Below are 18,621 nucleotides of genomic sequence, written 5' to 3'. Positions count from 1 at the left end.
TACTTTCACCCAAAGTCCACCGGACATCAGCAATGATGTCCTCAGAGTAACCCATCATATTTTCTAGCTCCATAATCTGAGTTGCGAGACTTGAATTCTAAAGCTGAGTTTCTTCGTTTGAAAATCGGGAAGAACTAGAGCATATACTGTAAAGGACTGCGTGAGGACAGCGTTAGCTAACACTTGTTTGCTGAGTTCACCGCCTGCAGTACAGTAAAGCCTCAATGTTAATTCATTGTTGTTAGGTACCCTTTAGTTAGTTCACGTGCCCAGCGATTCTGTGTACAACAGGAGGAAAAACGGCCCGCCCTGCACCATCCTCTCAAAAGCTGCTGCCACTGCGCCAGTCCAGCTCGCAGGGCGTCTCCCTCTTTCTTACTGTCCCTCCACTTTACCAAGCATGAGGTCCTTTCCAGGGACCAAAGAACGAGAAACAAAGTCTCACTATCCTGGCTTCCAAGGAGCATTCTAGTTGTACTTCCAACACTGATTTGTTTTTTGTTTTTCTGGCAGTCCATGGTACCTTTAATATTCTCTTCAACACCGTTAACTCAAATGCATCAATTCTTCTATGGTCTTATTCACCGTCCAACTTTCATGTGCATATGAGGCTATTGGATCAGGCTCACCTTAGTCCTTAAACTGACATCTTTGCTCTTGAACACTTTAAGGAGATCCTGTGCAGCAGATTTGCCTAACGCAATACATTGTTTGATTTCTTGACTGCTGCTTCCATGAGTGTTGTTGATGATGGAGCTAAGCAAAATGAAGTCTTTAACAGCTTCAAACTATTGTTACTACTAAAGCTTTTTTATTTTTTATTTTTGATCATGGTTCTGTTTATTTTTTTATTTATTTTAAATGTTTTATTGTGAATTATGTGATAGTTTACATGGGAGAACATTAGTTTTACATTCATTCTGATATGGGTTAGTCATTGCCATGGTTACACTCCCCTCCATGCAATCCTTCCCCGTGTTCCCCAGGTCTTCAGCACACAGTCGCTCTCCCTCTCTGGATCTAAAGTCTCCAGCTGCTCCATTGCCCCCCTGCCCGTCATCATCTCTGGCTCCATTTCAGGCATCACTGCTTCTCTGGGTAGGGTCCCGCTCTCTGCTCTTCTCCCTTGATGGTCCTAGGGACCTCTGCTCCTAGACTGAAAAGTTAATCACTCCCCTCCTTGCTATAAAACGTCTACCTTTACATTTCCGACCCTCACAATCAGTCCTGATAACAATTATTCACTATTGTATCACAAGAGACCCATCTGCATTTCGTTGCATCAGCCCCTACTAGTCAGATTGAATACTGCTCACTGGAGATTCTACCTTCCTCCAGGCCCTCTGGATCTAGGTTCCCTCTTGAAAGCTTGTAAGCCAGTCACTTCTTGCCTTTGTAGCTCCCCACCCCCCATTTTGGGTAGCCAATGTCCAAGTTGCCCATCCCTGTCTACTCTGTGTGGAGGGGGTGGGAATGATACTTCTTTTTTTTTTTTTCCTCTTTCTTTTTACTTCTAGTTGAGCTCTGATCATCCAGTCACTGAAGCCAGGACAAGTGGGTATTATCTGCAAGTGTGGGTGTTCTTATGCATATGCCCTCTCTTCTTATCAGGTGGACTAAAGCTTGTTTGTTTAAATGAACTCGTACCAGTGGAATTCCTGCATGTTAAATCGAATGGTGTGGACACTTAAAAAGTTTTATTTATTATGAAATTCCCTTTCATACCCTTCCCACTAGCAGTGTGTTGGCGAATGGCATTGCCACCCATGCTTACCATTCTTGAAGCCTTTCATAGCTGTATGTGTTTTCTGTTGTTGCATAACAAACAACCACAATCTTAGGGGTTTAAGACATGTTTGGTATCTGATAGGTGCTGTGGATCAGGAGTTTGGTTGGATATTATTTTATCTTAGGGTCTTCCAAGACTGTAATTAAGGTGGTGGCCAGGCCATCTGTAGAATCTGTCTCTAAACTTGGTTGTTGCTGGTAATGTGCCATGGAGTCGAGTTGGTTCCAACGCACAGGAACGCTGTGTAGGGTTTCCGAGGGTAAACCCTTAGTAGAGCAGGAAGTCGTATCTTTCTCCCTCAGAGTGTCTGATGATTTCAAACTGCTGACCATGCAGCTGGCAGTCCAGCTGATAATCTGCTATGCTCCTAGGGCTCCTTCCTGTAAGCTTGTTGTTGTTGTTGTGAAGTGCCGTCGAGTTGATTCCGACCGACAGCGACCCTGTATAGGGTTTCCAAGGAGCAGCTGGTGAGCTTAACAGCCGACCTTTAGTGTCCTTCCAAATTCATGTCTACCCAGAACCTTAGAATGTGGTTTTATTTGGAAATGGGGATCTTTGCATATACAATGACTTTAGATGTGGTCGTACTGGAGTAGTTGTTGATGTTAAGTGCCACCAAGTCGGTTCCAACTCACAGAGACCCCATACAGGGTTTCTGAAGAACTGCTGGTGGGTTTGAACTGCTGTCCTTACGGTTAGCAATCCAGTGCTTATCCTACAGTGCCACACCAGGACTCCTATTGGATTGTTGTTTTTGTTAAGTGCTGTCGAGTCAGTTTTGACTCATAGCAACTCTGGACAGGGTTTCCAAAGAAGAGCTGGTGAGTTTGAACTGCATGTTTTTGCCCTATTTAAAATCATACCATATAGAATGTGTCTTTTATTATCATCAAATAACATATCAAGATCAAAAACAATGACCATTTCCTGTTTGATAATGAGCCACAACCACCAAAAAAAGCTCTTGTTTGCATTGCTGTTGGAAATACGTATATGTTAGCTATAGCCACAATAATCCTATGCAACAAATTTCCCCTAAAATCAGTGGTTCAAAACAATCGTCACTTTTGTTCTTACTCATGCATCTTACAGGTAAAAAATGAAGCCTGTAGGTCAGACATCTGCTTGTTGATCTAGGCTTGACCTCAGCTGGGCTGGCCTTCAGACCGTGGGTGGTGAGACCTACACAATTCACCTCTCATCTTCCTTGGATCGGTGCGTTTGCTGTTGGTGCCATAAAGTCTAGTCTCACTCATAATGGTTCCATGCACACCAGACGAAACATGTCCAGCGCCATCCTCACAATTATTATGTTTGAGCCCATTGCTGTTTTTTTGGTTATCAAATGATCCTTTATTGACTATTTTCTTTGTAGTTCTTAACTAGATGGGCATTCCCAACACCACTATTGATGTCATCTATGATGTCATGAGGGTGGGAGCTTTACACATGACTCAGACCTTATCACATGCTATCAAAAAACTCCGAATGGGGAAAACATGTGATCAGTTTGGCAGAGCCCACATGAGGTGTTCTCACCTTATTCAATATAAGAGGACTCATACTGGTGCACACTAGGAATGAAAGCAGTTTTAGAAAAGTTAACCATAGTTCTCACCTTATTTGACATACCATTTAGAAAAATCCAAAGACCGTAATCAATGTGAAAAAAACTACCAGTTGGGACTTCATTTGATTTGATCTCCAAGGTAAACAAACCAGAGTAGCTGCCAGCATTCCTGGGTGTGTGGACACCTCACTTCAGCCTCTGCTTCCTGGTCCTTTCAACTTTTCTTCTGGCTTTCCCTCTATAATGTTCAAAGTTCCCTCTCTAATTCTCTTAGGAGGCTATGTGATTGTATTTAGGGCCCACCCTGATTGCTGCTGTTAGGGGCTGTTGAGTCAACTTTCACTCAGAGCAACTGTATGTACAGCACAAGGAAACCCTGTGCGGTCCTGCCCCTTCTCACAGCGTGAGGTCTGAGCCCACTGTTGTGGCCACGGTGTCCATCCACTTGTTGAGGGGCTTCCTCTTTTCCACTGAAAACCCGGGTGAAGCTTCCCATTTCAAGATCTTAATCAAATACAAAAACTCCTGTTTCCATAGATCATGTCCAGGTGTCTGGGATCAGAAGTCTGTCTTGGTTAGCTAGTGCTGCTATAACAGATATGCCTCAGGTGGTTGTCTGTAACAAACAGCGTGTCTCACAGTTTCAGGGGCCAGTAGTCTTACTTCAGGGCCCCAGCTCCAGAGGAAGGCTTTGTCTCTCTCTGCTGATCTTATGGTGTGATGTAGTGATCTTATGGTGTGATTTCATTTCTCCTCATTTCTCTGTTGCTTAATCTCAGTCTTTTACACATACTTTAAGATGACGAATTTTAAACACACCCTACACTGCCACTATAACATAACCAATGCGATTGACTCTGATATGGGTTAGGATTTACAACATGGGGGCTGGGGGCGGACACAATTCAGTCTATAACTAATTTGTTGATTGTTGCAAAGTGCCATTGAATCGCTTCCGACCCATAGCGACCCTGTAGAGGGTTTCCTAGGAGCAGCTGATGAGCTTGAACCACTGACCTTGTGGTTCAAACCAACTTTGTAGTCCAGCGTATTAACCTATGCCACACCAGGATTCCATAACTGATTTAGTACACTCGTAATCTTTAGTCAAAAGTCTAGGTTCCAGCGTTTATGTTCTTTGCTTTGAGGAAATTGCTACAAACAGGAAAACGCTTTGTGCACTGATTAGCTTGGATAGGGACACCTCCACACCCCTGTATTGCTTGTTACGGCAGCGAGAATGGAATGAAGCTTTGTGACTAGGGCCCATTGAGGGCCTTCCCATGGTGCTGGATTGAGGGGTCAGCCACACTCAAAACTGTCCCCACACCTGCTGAAGTTCTCTAAGGGAAAAGTAAGTGGGGAGATGCCACACATCAACCTCAAAGACCTCCTCCTCCCTCTCTGAGTTATGAGAATCTTTAAAATGCTAGTCTTCCCTTTACACTCCAGGGGACATCACTTTGCCCTTACAGCAATCCCACCATGCTGTCTGCTGGGGCCCCCATCTCCTGGAGGTTTTTTGGATGTTGAGACTTCACTTGGTTTTAAATCTCTTCTGCCAACAATTCCAGAAACTTCCAACATCAGCAGCCCTCAGTTTGAGCTTATGACCTTAACATCAGGGCTTCAACTGGTCCATTCTGGTTCAATCCTGTTACAGATTAAATTGTTATCAACTTGCCTGGGCCGTGATTCTCAGTTTGTCAATTATATAACAATGTAATCACCCCCATGATGTGGTTCTGGTTTAATTATCATGTGTCTGTGATAAATTATGTGCTAATAAGGCAGGATTAGAGGCAGTTACATTAACACAGCAAGATATAACCAACAGGATTAGGTAGTAGCAAGAGTCGATCTCTTTTGAATTATAAAGAGATTGAACAAGGAAGCAGAGATAAGAGAGACGTCAGTGCCACCAAGAGAGAAGAGCCTTTGTACCTAGGGTCCTGAGCTAGGAACCTCCTAGACCCTGGGAAAGCAGAGGCTAAGCTATACGGAGCTATGCCAAGTCCACGGTGTTGTCAGGAGACAAGGGCTCTCCCCAGTCAACAGAGAGACAGCCCTCCCTTAGAACAGACTGGTGCCTGAATCCTGACTTCTAACCTCCTAAACAAAGAGCTCCGATAGCGTACTGGTTACGAGTTGGGCTGCTAACTAGTCAGCAGATCAAAACTGCCAACCATTCTGCCGGAGAAAGATGAGGCTTTCTGCTCCCATGAAGATTTACAGCCTTGGAACTCCTATGCAGGGTCACTGAGTTGGAACCAACTCCATGGCACACCACCACCATTACCAACCTCCTGAACTGTGAGGAAATCAATATTTGTCAAAGGCATCCACTTGTGCCATTTGTTATAGCAGCACTGGATAGCTAAAGCAGACTCCCTGCTGAGAATCTGCTTTTCCACCCCAGATGTACTGAATCAGAATCTACATTTTAAAGCCATCCTCAGGACTCTTAACTTAGTTAGGGATACAGAAGAATCACCTAGGGCTATTGCTAAATTGTAGATTCTGATTCAGTAGATTTGAGGTGGAACTGCAAATTCTCAGCAGGGAGTCGAACCAGATCAGGTTCAAATCCCTGCTTAATACTCAGGAGAGGGCTCTGGTGTAAATAAGCTTCACCTGAGTAGACTTCTATGCTCGACCCCATGGTCAGTCAACCTTTCCTTAACGCGGCAGACCTTGGCTTCCTCTACAGACAACAAAATGTCACACACTTCCTTTCCCAGCTTTTCTTGTACTCAGCTCATGAACTTAAGGTTCAGTCCTGGTTTGGGGTCTGAGAAAGCATAGGAAGAGGGCTTCTGGGCAAGGTACCCCATGTGGGCAGAATAATGGAGCTCGTACACTTGTGGATTCCACACATTTCTAGAAGTAGAGACAAGGTCAAAGCCAGGGAGAGATTTTAAAACGCTCCTCTATTGCTGGTACTGAAGTTGCAGGAAGGTGCCAGGGGCCAAGAAATGCAGTGGCATCTAGAAACTGGAAAAGGTAAGAAAAGAGATTCTTCCTTAGAGCCTCGAGAAGGCATACAGGCCTACTGACGTCTTGATTTCAGCCACCTAAGACCCTGTTAAACTTCTGATCTCCAAAACTGGGAGAAAATAAAGTTTGGGGGCATCTGTTACAGCAGCAAGAAGAAAACTAACAAACTCCCATTCAACGTCTTCACATTTATTGCCAGGCTCCCCACATGTCAATCACCCTGAAGCTGTGTGGCCAGAGCTGTGTGGCCAGCTGCCTCTGAGTGGTTCCTACTCACAGCGACTCCATGTGACAGAGCAGAACTGCCTCACAGGGTTTTCTAAGCTGTAATCTTTACAGGAACAGATTATTGGGGTCTTTCTCCTGTAGAACCACTGGGTGGGTTCAATCTACCAGACAAAGTGGTTAGCGGTCAAGTCACCAGGGCTCCTTTAGGACCAACCGAAAGAGAAAGCTGAGGGCCGAGCCAAAGGATGGACAGTGCCATGTGACCGGTGAAGCCAAGGACCAGCCTTGGAAACTCCTGCTCCAATGTTTTAGGTATTAAGATATCCAGTGGGAGGAGACTTTAACACTCTCCTTTTCCTTGCTGGTTTCTGCTCACAAATCTGTGGTTGATTCTTGCAAAGTCAGGATTTGGAGACTTCTAGAAGTAACTATCACAATGAACCAGGCTCTGAAGGCTCAGGTGAAGTGGCACTCGCCTCAGCCACCCCTGGGAGACACACAAGGCACACAGACCCACTGCCAACAGGAAGCCTGATCGCTTTCACTGTCTCAATGCACAGCCAGGGGACAAGAGAGACATTCGAGAGACAGATGTTCCAGAGGTCCAAACGTACCGCATGAAAACAAGCTCTGGGGTGTCGTGGGTTCATCCAGTTATACAAGTAGATGTGGGTAGAGTATTCTCATAAATTCCTCCCCTTCTTCATATTCTTCATAGTGGGAGATACAACTGGGTGAAAAAAGTTTTAGCAATATACCATGGCACCTCAATTACAAATAAACTGTGCAAACTTGCTGAACCACAGAAGGACCACACCTCTTCCTCCAAACAAAGTGCTGTGATTATAACTTTGTATTAGTGACTTTAGTATCTGAATTTCTGGGCAGAAAAGCAGCAATGTTTTAGAACTAGTTGTTTCTGGGAGCATTTCTCCTTAATGAGTTTGAATTCACCTTGTGTTAAAAAAAAAAAAAAAAAAAAAGTCAGTTCCTTCTTGCACATTTTGAAGACAAAGCCCAATAGCCAACCTTTGCAAAAGGCCCCTTTGTTTTTCCATTTGTTCATGTAGTAAGCCTATTGATCAAGTTTGGAAGAATTGACCATTTACAAATTGTCCTTCCCATCCTGAAACAGAGTCTTCATTTATTCATTTACTTTTCATTTTTCTGGACACTTATCTTCATGTAGATTCCCTGTACTTCCCAGCAAATTGATGACTAAATGTTTTATATTTTTATGTTTATATGGCAAAAATCTTTCAAAATATGTTATTGAGAAAATTTTGCGCTCATATGCATATGTTAATTTATGTGCATTTCTTATTCTGCCTGGTTTTCTGCAATCTATTTTAAAAAATTCCCAGTTGGGTTTTTAAGTGGTGGTGGTGATTCTGTGCCATCAAGTTGGTTTCAACTCCTAGGATCCTGTACAGGGGTTTCCAAGGTTGTAAATCTTTACAGAAGCAGAAAGTTTCATCTCTCTCCCTGAAAGCTTTATGAAGAGCAGTAGAACTTTGTCAGATACACTGCCAGATGATGAGGCCCTCATCTTGATATAACAGTATGAATGGAGTAAAGCCTCTAGGAACTTCATTTACTGATGGGGCACAACTCCAAAAATGAGGAGAAACAGTTGCAAACATCCATTATTAATTAGAACATGGAATGTATGAAGTACGAATCTAGGAAAACTGATTTGTCAAAAATGAAATGGAGTGCATAAAGCTCAATCTCTTAGGTATTAGTGAGCTGAAATAGACTGGTATGGGCCATTTTGAACACAAAGTCATATGGTTTATTATGCCAGGAACGACAAATTGAAGAGGAATTGTGTCACATTCATTGTCCAAAAGGACATTTCATACTCTATCTTGAAGTACAACTACGCAGATGTAAATTCAGCCAGAAGCTAAAGAAAATGAAAACCAGTCCATAAAAGCAAAATATGACCTTGAATATATCCCACCTGAATTTAGAGAACATATCATGCGCAGATTTGATTAGAGTTGTGAGACGACATCAAGAACAGGAAGATAGGAAAGAAAGACCAAAATGGGTATCAGAAAAGACTCTGAAACTTGCTCTTGAACATAGAGAAGCTAAAGTAAATGGAGTAAGGAGGTTTAAAACCGGAATAGAAAACTTCAAAGAAGAGTTCAAGACAGAGTCAAGTATTATAATGAAATGTGCAAAGAACTGGAGGTTGAAAACCAAAAGGGAAGAACACACTTTGTTTCTCAAGCTGAAAGAACTGAAGAAAAAACCTCAAACTCCGACTTGAAATACTGAAGGGTTCCTGTTGTGGTACTGAACCACAAGGTCAGTTTGAACCTCAAAGTTGGCAGTCCAAACCCCCCAGTTGCTCCTCAGAAACCCTTTACAGGGTCGGAATGAGTTGGAACTGACTTGACGGTTCTTAACAAAACAGCAACACCAACAACATGGACAAGATCATGAATGACACAGGAAACATAATGAGATGGAACAAATACAGAGTCACTGTACCAAAAAGAAACAGCCAATGTTCAACCACTGTAAGACATAACGTACGATCAAGAAGTAATGGTACTGAAGAGAGAAATTCAAGCTACACTCAAGGTATTGGCGGAATACAAAGTGAAATCTTTCAACAAACTGATGGAGCATTGAAGGTGCTCACTCATCTATGCCAAAAAAATTAGAAGGCAGATATCTGGCCAGCTAATTGGAAGAAATCCATATTTGTGCCTGTTCCAATGAGAGGTGACCTGACAGAATGCAGAAATCATCAAACAATATCATTATCACATGCAAGTCAAATTTTGCTGAAGGTAATTCAAAACAATGGCAGCATACATCAACAGGGAACTGTTGGAAATGGAAGCAGGATTCAAGAGGATGTGGAACAAAGGATATCATTGCTGACATCAGAGGAGTCATGGCTGAAAGCGGAGAATACCAATTGCTTTATTGTTTATACTGCTTTTGACTGTGTAGATCATGACAAACTATGGGTATCATTGTGAAGAATGGGTTTTTCAGAACACTGAATTGTGCTGACAAGGAAGCTATACATAAACCAAAAGTCAGTCATTGGACCAGAACAAGGGGATACTGGATGGTTTAAAAAAAAGAAAGGTATGCACTAGGTTTGCACCTGAGCAACTGGATTATATTAAGAACGGGGCATCAGAATTAGAGGAAAACTCATTAAGAACCTGTAATATGCAGATGATACAACCTTGATTGCTGAAAGTGATGAGGACTTGAAAGTATTTATTGATGAAGATCAAAGTCTACAGCGGTACTTCAGTATGGATTGCACCTCAACGTAAAGAAAACAAAAATACTTACCACTGGACCACTAAGTATTATAATTGGAGAAAAGAGTGAAGTTGTCAAAGACTGAATTTTGCTTGGATCTACAGTCAACACTCATGGAAGCAGCAGTCAAGAAATCAAATAACATATTGCATTAGGCAAATCTGTTAAACATGACCTGTTAAGGTGTCCAAGAGTCAAGTTATCAGTTTGAGGACTAAGGTGTGCCTGATCCAAGCCGTGGTATTTTCCACAGCCTCATATGCATGTGAAAGTTGGGACAATGAATAAGAAGTGACCCTTGAGGTTCAAATGGACCTTGTGGTCTAGTGCTTATCCTACAGCACCACATCAGGACTCCCTGCCCCTACTCGCTTAGGGGTCGGTCCAGCCCTCCTGTCCTCGTAAGGTTTCCGAGGCCACAAAAACGGACTCTCACTTCTTCCTCCAAGAGTGGATTGTTGGAGCTGATGAGTGCCGACACCAATCTGTAGGTTAGCAGCCAAACGCTTTACTCACTGCACTACGAGGGAGCCTCCTCTCCCCATGAGATGCAGAAATTAGTCCCACTATACACGGATACAATTTGCCTTTCTCTCTCACACACACTCTCTACCGGACTTAACAACGGACCCCAGGACTTCCGCACAAGCCCCCAACCCTCCTGTCCTCCGTTCCACCCTACGCGGGCTTGACCTTGGGGCGGGGCACGAGCTTCTTCCAGTTTGGGTCGCAAGCCCACGCAGATGCTGGAGCCCCATGGCTTGGCATCTCCTGCTTAAGACCTCTCGTGTTCAGCTGAGCTGCTGAGAAACTCCGTCGTCTACACGCTACCAGTTGGCTTAATCCTCCCCGTCTGTAGCCCAAAACGAGCCACACTCGTTTTGGTGAGGCCGCAGTTTAGGCGTGGCCGGGCGTGTCGCGCCGCGAGGGCGTCTGGGAGTTGTAGTCCGGACGGCCGCGCTGACGCACTTGGCCTCGGGCCGCCGGGCGCCATTATACGACGCGGACGTGGGTGAGTGCGGCGTGGAGTCGGCGCCCGTCGGGGGCTTCGCCCACAGGGCCAGCTGGGCGGACCCACTTGACGTCCGGGGTTTCTTCGGGAGGTCGCGTCTTGCTTCGACCTCTCTTGCACCGCACCGGGGTCAGGCGAAGCTTGACCCCATCTCACGGCTGGGGCTGCCTGGTCCGGAACGCGGGAGCTAGGAGGAAGACCGCACCTTCTGGGCTTGGTGGGGATGAGGAGGATTCCAACTGCTTCCCGGCGCAGGGGAGAACAGAGGAGAGCCGGCCCATTCCATGCGTTGGGACAGTTCGGGGCACCCCCACTCGCTGGCCTTGGCGGCTATCTGAGCACGCTCCGAGGTCGGGGACTGGGGGGTGCACTAACTACTTCCGGCTTGGGTCCTCTGGGCGGAGCCTCCGGGCGACAGGCCGTCACTCCTCTCCCTCCCTTCCCAGTACTGGCCTTCCCAGGACCTTGGCCACCCCCACGAGAGCCATGCTGAGGAGCCGTGAGGAAAGAATGCCCTCCGCGCTCCCCAAGGCCTGGTCCGGGGTAAGTAGAGGTTTCCGTAAGTTTGAGTCTGCCTCTACTCGGGGGTCGGCCCCCTAACATCCCCAGACCCCCCGGGTGAGGGAGGGGCTTTCCTAAAGGAACTGCAGGTGTGTGTCCAACGAGTGGTCCGAGCGAGCGGAGACTAGAGCTCAGACTCCATGCCTTCCGGTGGATTCAGGCTCGGAACTACCTGACTTCCTGGAAACCCGACAGCATAGAGTAAACGCAGTCTTATCGAAGCGAACGTCCGCACCTGTCTCCCATGCAACAGTGGGGACCTTCTCTGCAGAGGTCAGGGTTAGGTTGGGGGGCTCTCTAATTTATGCTTTCAAGTGAGAGGTCTGAGCAGGCATCAGGTTGGTATGTAGGCTCCAACAGCTCCTTTGGTACCAAGTGAGTTGAACTCGGTTCCAAGGAGAAGAGACAGGATGTCATCCTAATGGAAGGAGAGAACGTGCTGGGGATTCTACCGAGGGAGTCCCCTGTGGGAGGCTTGCCTAGACTGAAGTTGGAAGGTTAAGGAGAAATGGACAGGTTTTCAGTAGAAGAAGCACCCTCTTCTGTTTTCCTTGTTGTGACCTGAACTAGGGTCACGCCTGGGGCTGGCTGAGTTTTTAAACACAGGCATACCTCTCCCATAGATCAGCATGATGAAACAAACATCGCAATAAAGCAACTTGAGATTACTGATTCCCAGTGCACATAAAAGTAACGTTTTACACAATTCACAATAAAAAGTTTTGTTGTTTTTTTTAAAGTTACACTGTCCTGTGTAGTAACATGAAAAATGTGAAATATTGAGAGACTTAAGCAAAATGTGATGTAGACATAAAGCAACCATAAGCTATTAGAAAAACAACTTGCTCGACACAGGGTTGCCACAAACATTCAATTTGTTTGGAGGGGAAAAAAACCAAACAGTTTCCTGCAAAGCACAATAAAACGAGGTATGCCTGTAAAGGTAGGACCCGAGATGGGACTTGGATTTTCTAGAACCCAGAAGATTCAGGTCACATTGTAGAACGTCCTCTGCACCCTGGGTTTGGCCTGCCTTTCCTCTCCTGTCAGTGTGGGTGACGACTGGCAGTAGCTAAACAGGAACTTGTGGGTCTTAGGAACCAGTGACCTTTGAAGATGTGACCCTGGGTTTCACCCCAGAGGAGTGGGACCTCTTGGATTCCATGCAGAAGACTCTGTACAGGGAGATGATGCTGGAGAACTACCGGAACCTGGTCTCAGTGGGTAAGGCTGGCCTCTCTGTGTCAATAAAGATCACGCTTTGAAACACAAACGTGATGCCTCTGAGGTGTGTGTGTGTCTGTGCTTGGGATCAGGCTGCAGGGACCCGAGTGGACATGTTTGGACCCAGGGGACACAGGGAGGATTTGCTTTGCACCCATAGAAAATGGTCAACTCTGGTACTACTGAAGTTTCACCTACGCCGTCCCTCAGAGTCCCTAGAGGTCTTAAGGTGGGTCTGTTAGGGGTGTTTTTAACCTCAAAGAGAGGCATTTGTTTTCCTGACAAGAGGTCCAGCCAAATGTAGTCCAGAAAATCCAGAAATATCGAGGTTCTTGGTGCACTCCTTTAATGTCCATTGTTAGCATGTTCATTTTCATCTGCAGGTGTGGGGCCTGTTGGGTAGTTGCGGATCCAAGAGTTAGATCCATATTGAAGACAGAAAGAAGGGGCATGGGTAACCCTGGCCAGCAATCATTTCACAGTGGTCACATAATCAAAGCAAAACCTTTTCCGGAAGGGCCCCAGCTGGCCTCGCTTTCTGTATCATTGGCCAGAAGTGGGGCCCACGACTGTCCCTAACGACAAATGACCATGGGGAAGCAAGCATCAGGCACGTGGGATTAGGCACTGCCCTCCACCAGAAGGTCCCTTAGAAGGGGGAGGGAGCATAGTGTGTGCCACGGCAGGACGGCATTTTCTCCGGAACACAGCCCCCCAAAGCCCTGTCTCTTTTCCCTTGAGCAGAACATCAGCTTTCCAAACCAGAGGTGGTGTCTCAGTTAGAGGAGGCAGAAGAGCTATGGCTGAAGGACAGAGCAATTCCTCAAGACACCTTTACAGGTGAGAACCAGGCCTTTGGGAGTCCCTGCAGGTAACTGGTGTTTTGGGAAAGAAGGAAGGTAGGCAGAGACCTCCAGGGAGGTACTGTTTAGAGCAACTGCAGACATGAATCAGTGCAGGTATGCAGTGCCCTGTGTTCCTGCCTCAATGTCAGCGGTCACCTGCTTGAGTGTGAAAACCTGATGTAGGTGACAGGTGGTATATGGAGTAAGGGTGGAAGATTCCTTCACCTAGAGTTAATGCCCTTTAGTAATCATTAACTTTGTGGTATGTGTATTCCTGGTGTGGCTCTGTAGAATAAGCACTGGACTGCTAACCAAAAGGTTGCACGCAGTTCAAACCCATCAGCTGCTCCTCAGAAACCCTAGACAGGGTTGCCATGAGTTGGAACTGACTTGATGGCACTTAACATTTGAACTTATATTTACATTTTGGGAATATTTATCTGCTCTTCTTGATGAACATTCCAATTTTTCCCAGTTTTATGTATCTGGATTGTGGCAACTTCTGGACACACATTTCATACAGGAGTTGGGTGTTTCTGTAAGTTGATTTCTTGAACTGGAACTGCAGGATCAACCAGTGTATCATTTTAAAATCTGGTAACAGCAATTATCTGCTGAAATCTTTAAAAACATACATAGCTGCAAGTATACACGGAGTTCTTTTTGTCCTTCATCACAGTAATTAATTCATAATTTTTATGTTTTATAGATAGGATAGACAAAAGAAAGTTCCCATTTAACCCATTTATTTTATTTTGCATTTCTCTCACTACTGGTGAAATTGACTATATTTTCATACATTTGTATGAAAAATTTGTATTTCTTTTGTGAGTTCCTATCCTTTCCCATTTTTTCCTATTTTTTTTTTCATCTTTTGCCTTTTTTTTTTTTTTTAAGATAGCCTCTTACCATTTGGAGTCCTGGTGTGGTGCTATAATGTAGGTTAACACGCTGGACTGCAAAGTTGGTTTGAACCACAAGGTCCGCAGTTCAAACTCGCCAGCCACTCCTCGGAAACCCTACACAGGCTTTCAGTCACTGTGAGTCAAAACCAACTTGATAGCACTCAATAACAACATTACTGTATAGATGTCGTACATTTTAGGGTCTTTCTTTCTCCTATGAAATCTATTGTTATTTCATTTCATATGTAAGTAGATTGTATAAATACTTTTCTATATTCTAGTAGGGTTTTCTTTGTCTTTTGTTTTTCTGGAATTCATTCTTACACATAGCGTGAGGTGCAAGTACTCTTGATAATCATTTTCTGACCAGATCCTTCTCTGTTGGGATCCCCGTCTTTGCTGTAGAATACAATTCCCATTGTCATTATGCTCTGGTCCCTTCTAGACTTCCCCTTTAACTCTCTTATCATTGTCTTTGTGAAAGTGCTGTACTGCTTTGGTAACTGCTTCACAGCAAGCTTGGGTCAATGGTAGTGCATCTCTTTCTTTCTTTTTTTATGAAATTCCAGATGAACAATGATCCTTAGTTCATTGGGAGTTGCTGAAGAAATGCTGTTAAGTGTGTCTTATCTGTTACTGGATTTAGAAGTTACCTGTGGAAGGAGTGGTCTGTCTGTCAGGTTTGGGTACCAGTATTCAAGGAGAGATCAGCTTGGGCTGCTCATTTCCTGTGCTCTCTTAGGCCTTCCCAGGACCACTCCACTTTCAGTGTGTTGTTATAGATCTTTGTATTCATGTTATGTCTGATGAACCAGTCATGCTGTTGAGTCTTCTCATCATTTATAAAAGTTTTGAGTTTTCCCAGTATGAAATAATTTCACCAAAAATATAAAGGAAGAGGCAAGTAAGCTAGTGTTTTTTACTTGTAGGCTATTGTGTTACATCTGTGCCTATAAACATGTGACTCCCACCATGTGATGAGTGGGTATTGGGCCTCTGGCTTAAACCGGGAAGTTTCTGGGTTTTGATGTGCATTATGCTGGATTCTGCTTTGATTCAGATCATTGTTTTCTCAAATGAAATCATCATCTATTTCTTTTTGATAAAAGAAGATTTGGGACTGCCCTTTTTTTCAGTAAGTGAAGATTGATACTGTGTTTCTCCAGCGCTCTAAGGCTCTAAGCTGTGACTACAGCTCTTCTCTGTCTTGGATGACCAGCTGGTGAGATGATAATCACCTGGTGAAGTGTGCTTTTAGTTCTGTAACCTTTTTTTTTTTTTTCTTTTTTCTTTCCTTTAAAAAATAATTTTTGCATCAATATTCACAAATTAGGTTGGATGGTGGTGGCGTTTGTTTTTCTTTGTTGTGGTATCTCTCTCAGTGTTTGCATCAGTATGTGCTGGGTTTGTAAAGAAGCTTCCCATGCTTTTCCTTTTCTTTGTTTTCTGTTCTGATTCAGATGTTGTTGGAACTATATCCACTGCTGAGTGTTTGCACGGTGGAATCCACGACATTTGGTCCCCTCATCTTTCGTTAGGGTCTTCTGTTGGCCAAATAGAGGGATTGGACTTGCTACGGCTCCTCATCCCCTCTTTGGGGTCCTATTTCTGGTTTCTCCAGGTTTCAGCTTAATGGCTCAGCATTAGCATTTTCTGTTTTTGCCCCATGTTCCAAATTGTTCCTTTCATTCCTTTAAATAACCCCTATGTTGACTTAGTTGTTGTTGTTAAGTACTGTGGAGTCGGTTCAGGTTAGTACACGTCACTAAATTAGCCTCATCCATAATGAGAGCAAGTTGCATCTGTCCAAAGGGTAACTTTGTTCTTTTGATTCCGTCTCCTAATGGCTCTTCATGGCTTTGTGGTGTTGGATGTATTATCTTACCCTCCCTGGACCTCAGGTCCTGTTTCTGTGAGAGCAAACCTGGTTCCTCATAGCTGTGCACATGTCCTGGATGATCTAGTTCTTAAAAGCTGTAGTTTTCAAGAAAAAGCTAACTCCAGATCTTTGGGGTGTCTCACAGTGGGAGGCTGTGTGTGGTGAAGCTCATAAGGACTCGCTCTTTATGGGCTGGGTTCATCTCTGCTGTCACAGAGCCCTTTATTTGATGTTTGACCCCCATTCTGACCCTTTCTTCATCTCATAAATATTACTGTCATAGGCACAGGACCAGGCAGTGTTTCATTATGGTGTTCATTGGATCACTGTGACCTGGAACCAACTTGATGGTACCTGACAATAACAAACACTGGCTGTTTGGTGATAAGCCAATGATAATGGCCTTTTTTTATTAATTACTGGATGTAGTTAATAAGTTGGGATGAATACTGAGGAGAAGACAAGGTGTACAGCGAGGAAGCAGGGGGAATTACTCTAGAAGAGATGGTCTAGAGACATTGAGGCTGTCGAATTTAAGCCATTCCTGAAGGGAAAGAAGTCTTTAGATACGTAAGAGCTTCCAGTCTTGAGAGACACGGTTGTGGTGACCGGACTTGGAACATTTGGAAAATGGAAAGTTAAACAATGGGCTGGGATGAGGTAACCAAGGTGCAGAGATGCGAGAGTTGCAGACAGAAAGGTGGATGCAACAGAACCCACATGCCCTCGAACTGTGTCAGTACAGAACCAGGTTTTGAGTAGGCCTGTGACTTGGCGTTTCAGAGCTCATCCCTTGTGCTTGTGAAGAAAGACTTGGTGGTGGTACAAGACCAGAAGCAGGCAGGGGCTGTTGTTTGATCTGGGAGAGGAGCAGTAAGGATGAGGAGACGTGAGAGACTTGAAGGTGGACTGTTTGGGACCAAAGGAGAGGAAGCCACTGACTCTTACAGGTCATACATGACACGAAAGCTTCAGGGCACTTTCCGTTACTATTCTTTATAACATGTATTTATGACATACTTTATATTTTGATAGCACTTTTTAAAAATGCAATGAAGGAGAAAAGTTACTACTGGGATTTTTAGATTAGCTAATGAAATGGGGAAAACTGGTGAAAAAATAGGTTTTTTTGAAGGATAGAAATGTAGCGTGTTGGGTGGGAGGGTTATGATGTTTGGTTTTTTAATTTTAACTTTTAAACAGAAATCGTTAAGTTAGAGCTTGCATCTAGATTCAGCAGTTTACTGAACTTCACGTATGCAGTTCAGTAACAAAGCATGAGTGAGGGTTGCTGACAGATACCCAAGGAGAGGTTTGCACGGCCAGTTGCATGCACCATTCTGAAACCAAGAAGGACACTGGTTGTCGTTAAGTGCTGTCGAGTTGGTACCAACTCATAATGACCCTATGTAGAGTTTCCGAGGAGCAGTTGGTGAACTTGAACGGCTGACCTTGTGGTTCAAAGCAACGTTGCAGTCCAGCGCATTAACCCACAGTGCCACACCAGGACTCCAGAGGACGGTTACAAACATGTAAATGTGTAGAATAGTAAGTGTGAACATTTAGAATAGTATGTTTTGCTATGAGCCAGTCATCCCCTGCAGTAGTCTCTTTCTTGAACACAGAGAAGTGAGTCTTAATGCAAAGCTAAGTATTGATTTAAGACTCTCCACCTTGCCATATTTGCAAAATGACTAGCAATGTAGGCACTATTGTTGAACTAGAGGAGACACTGGGTAAATCTTTAAGAGAAGTGATATTTATCTTCACAGAAGCACCTGATAAGATGCTATGAAAACGGGGAATTTGGGGGTGTCTTAGGTGGAGCTCAGATGTTAAGCTGTCCAGTGTCCGTTTAAGGAAGCATTATCGTGTTTGTGACTCTTGAGTTGAAGACTTAGTATGTAACCCAGAGCTAATCATTTGGAAAGCAATGAAAGGAAGATAGCTTTACGAAGGTCACAATCACAGGAAAATCCAGACATTTAAGATTTTCAACTCATCAAGTAATAACAGATCAGCCCTACCAAAATGTATGGTGGTGGTGATGTGCCGTGGAGTCAGTTCCGACTCATAGCGACCTTGTATAGGGTTTCCAAAGCTGTAAATCTTTACCAGAACAGAAAGCCTCATCTTTCTCATGTGGAACCGCTCATTGTTTCAAACTGCTAACCGTGAGATTTGCAGCTCAACGCGTAACCACTACACAAGCAGAACTCTATATGTATGGTAGGTTTTTCAAATGTGTAAACATTAGTAGGAAAAAAATGATATCAGACTTTTATTGGGAGCACTCTCAGGCAGTCCT

The 18,621-nt window shown here is 44.3% G+C and overlaps 1 protein-coding gene across 1 annotated transcript in view; it reads left to right on the top strand.

Moving 5' to 3' along the window:
- Window positions 1–12,563: 12,563 nt before the first annotated feature.
- Window positions 12,564–18,621, top strand: part of ZNF274 (zinc finger protein 274) — a 32,270-nt gene continuing 26,212 nt past the window's right edge. The window contains exons 1-2 of the mRNA XM_006877341.1: window positions 12,564–12,684; window positions 13,429–13,524. Coding sequence (XP_006877403.1) covers window positions 12,624–12,684; window positions 13,429–13,524 — 157 coding nt within the window. The 5' untranslated portion in view covers window positions 12,564–12,623. The remainder of the gene's footprint in view (window positions 12,685–13,428; window positions 13,525–18,621) is intronic.

Source organism: Chrysochloris asiatica, unplaced genomic scaffold (assembly GCF_000296735.1).
Source record: "Chrysochloris asiatica unplaced genomic scaffold, ChrAsi1.0 scaffold00485, whole genome shotgun sequence".
Taxonomy (NCBI): Eukaryota; Metazoa; Chordata; class Mammalia; order Afrosoricida; family Chrysochloridae; genus Chrysochloris; species Chrysochloris asiatica.
This window is presented reverse-complemented; position numbering and strand designations above follow the sequence as displayed.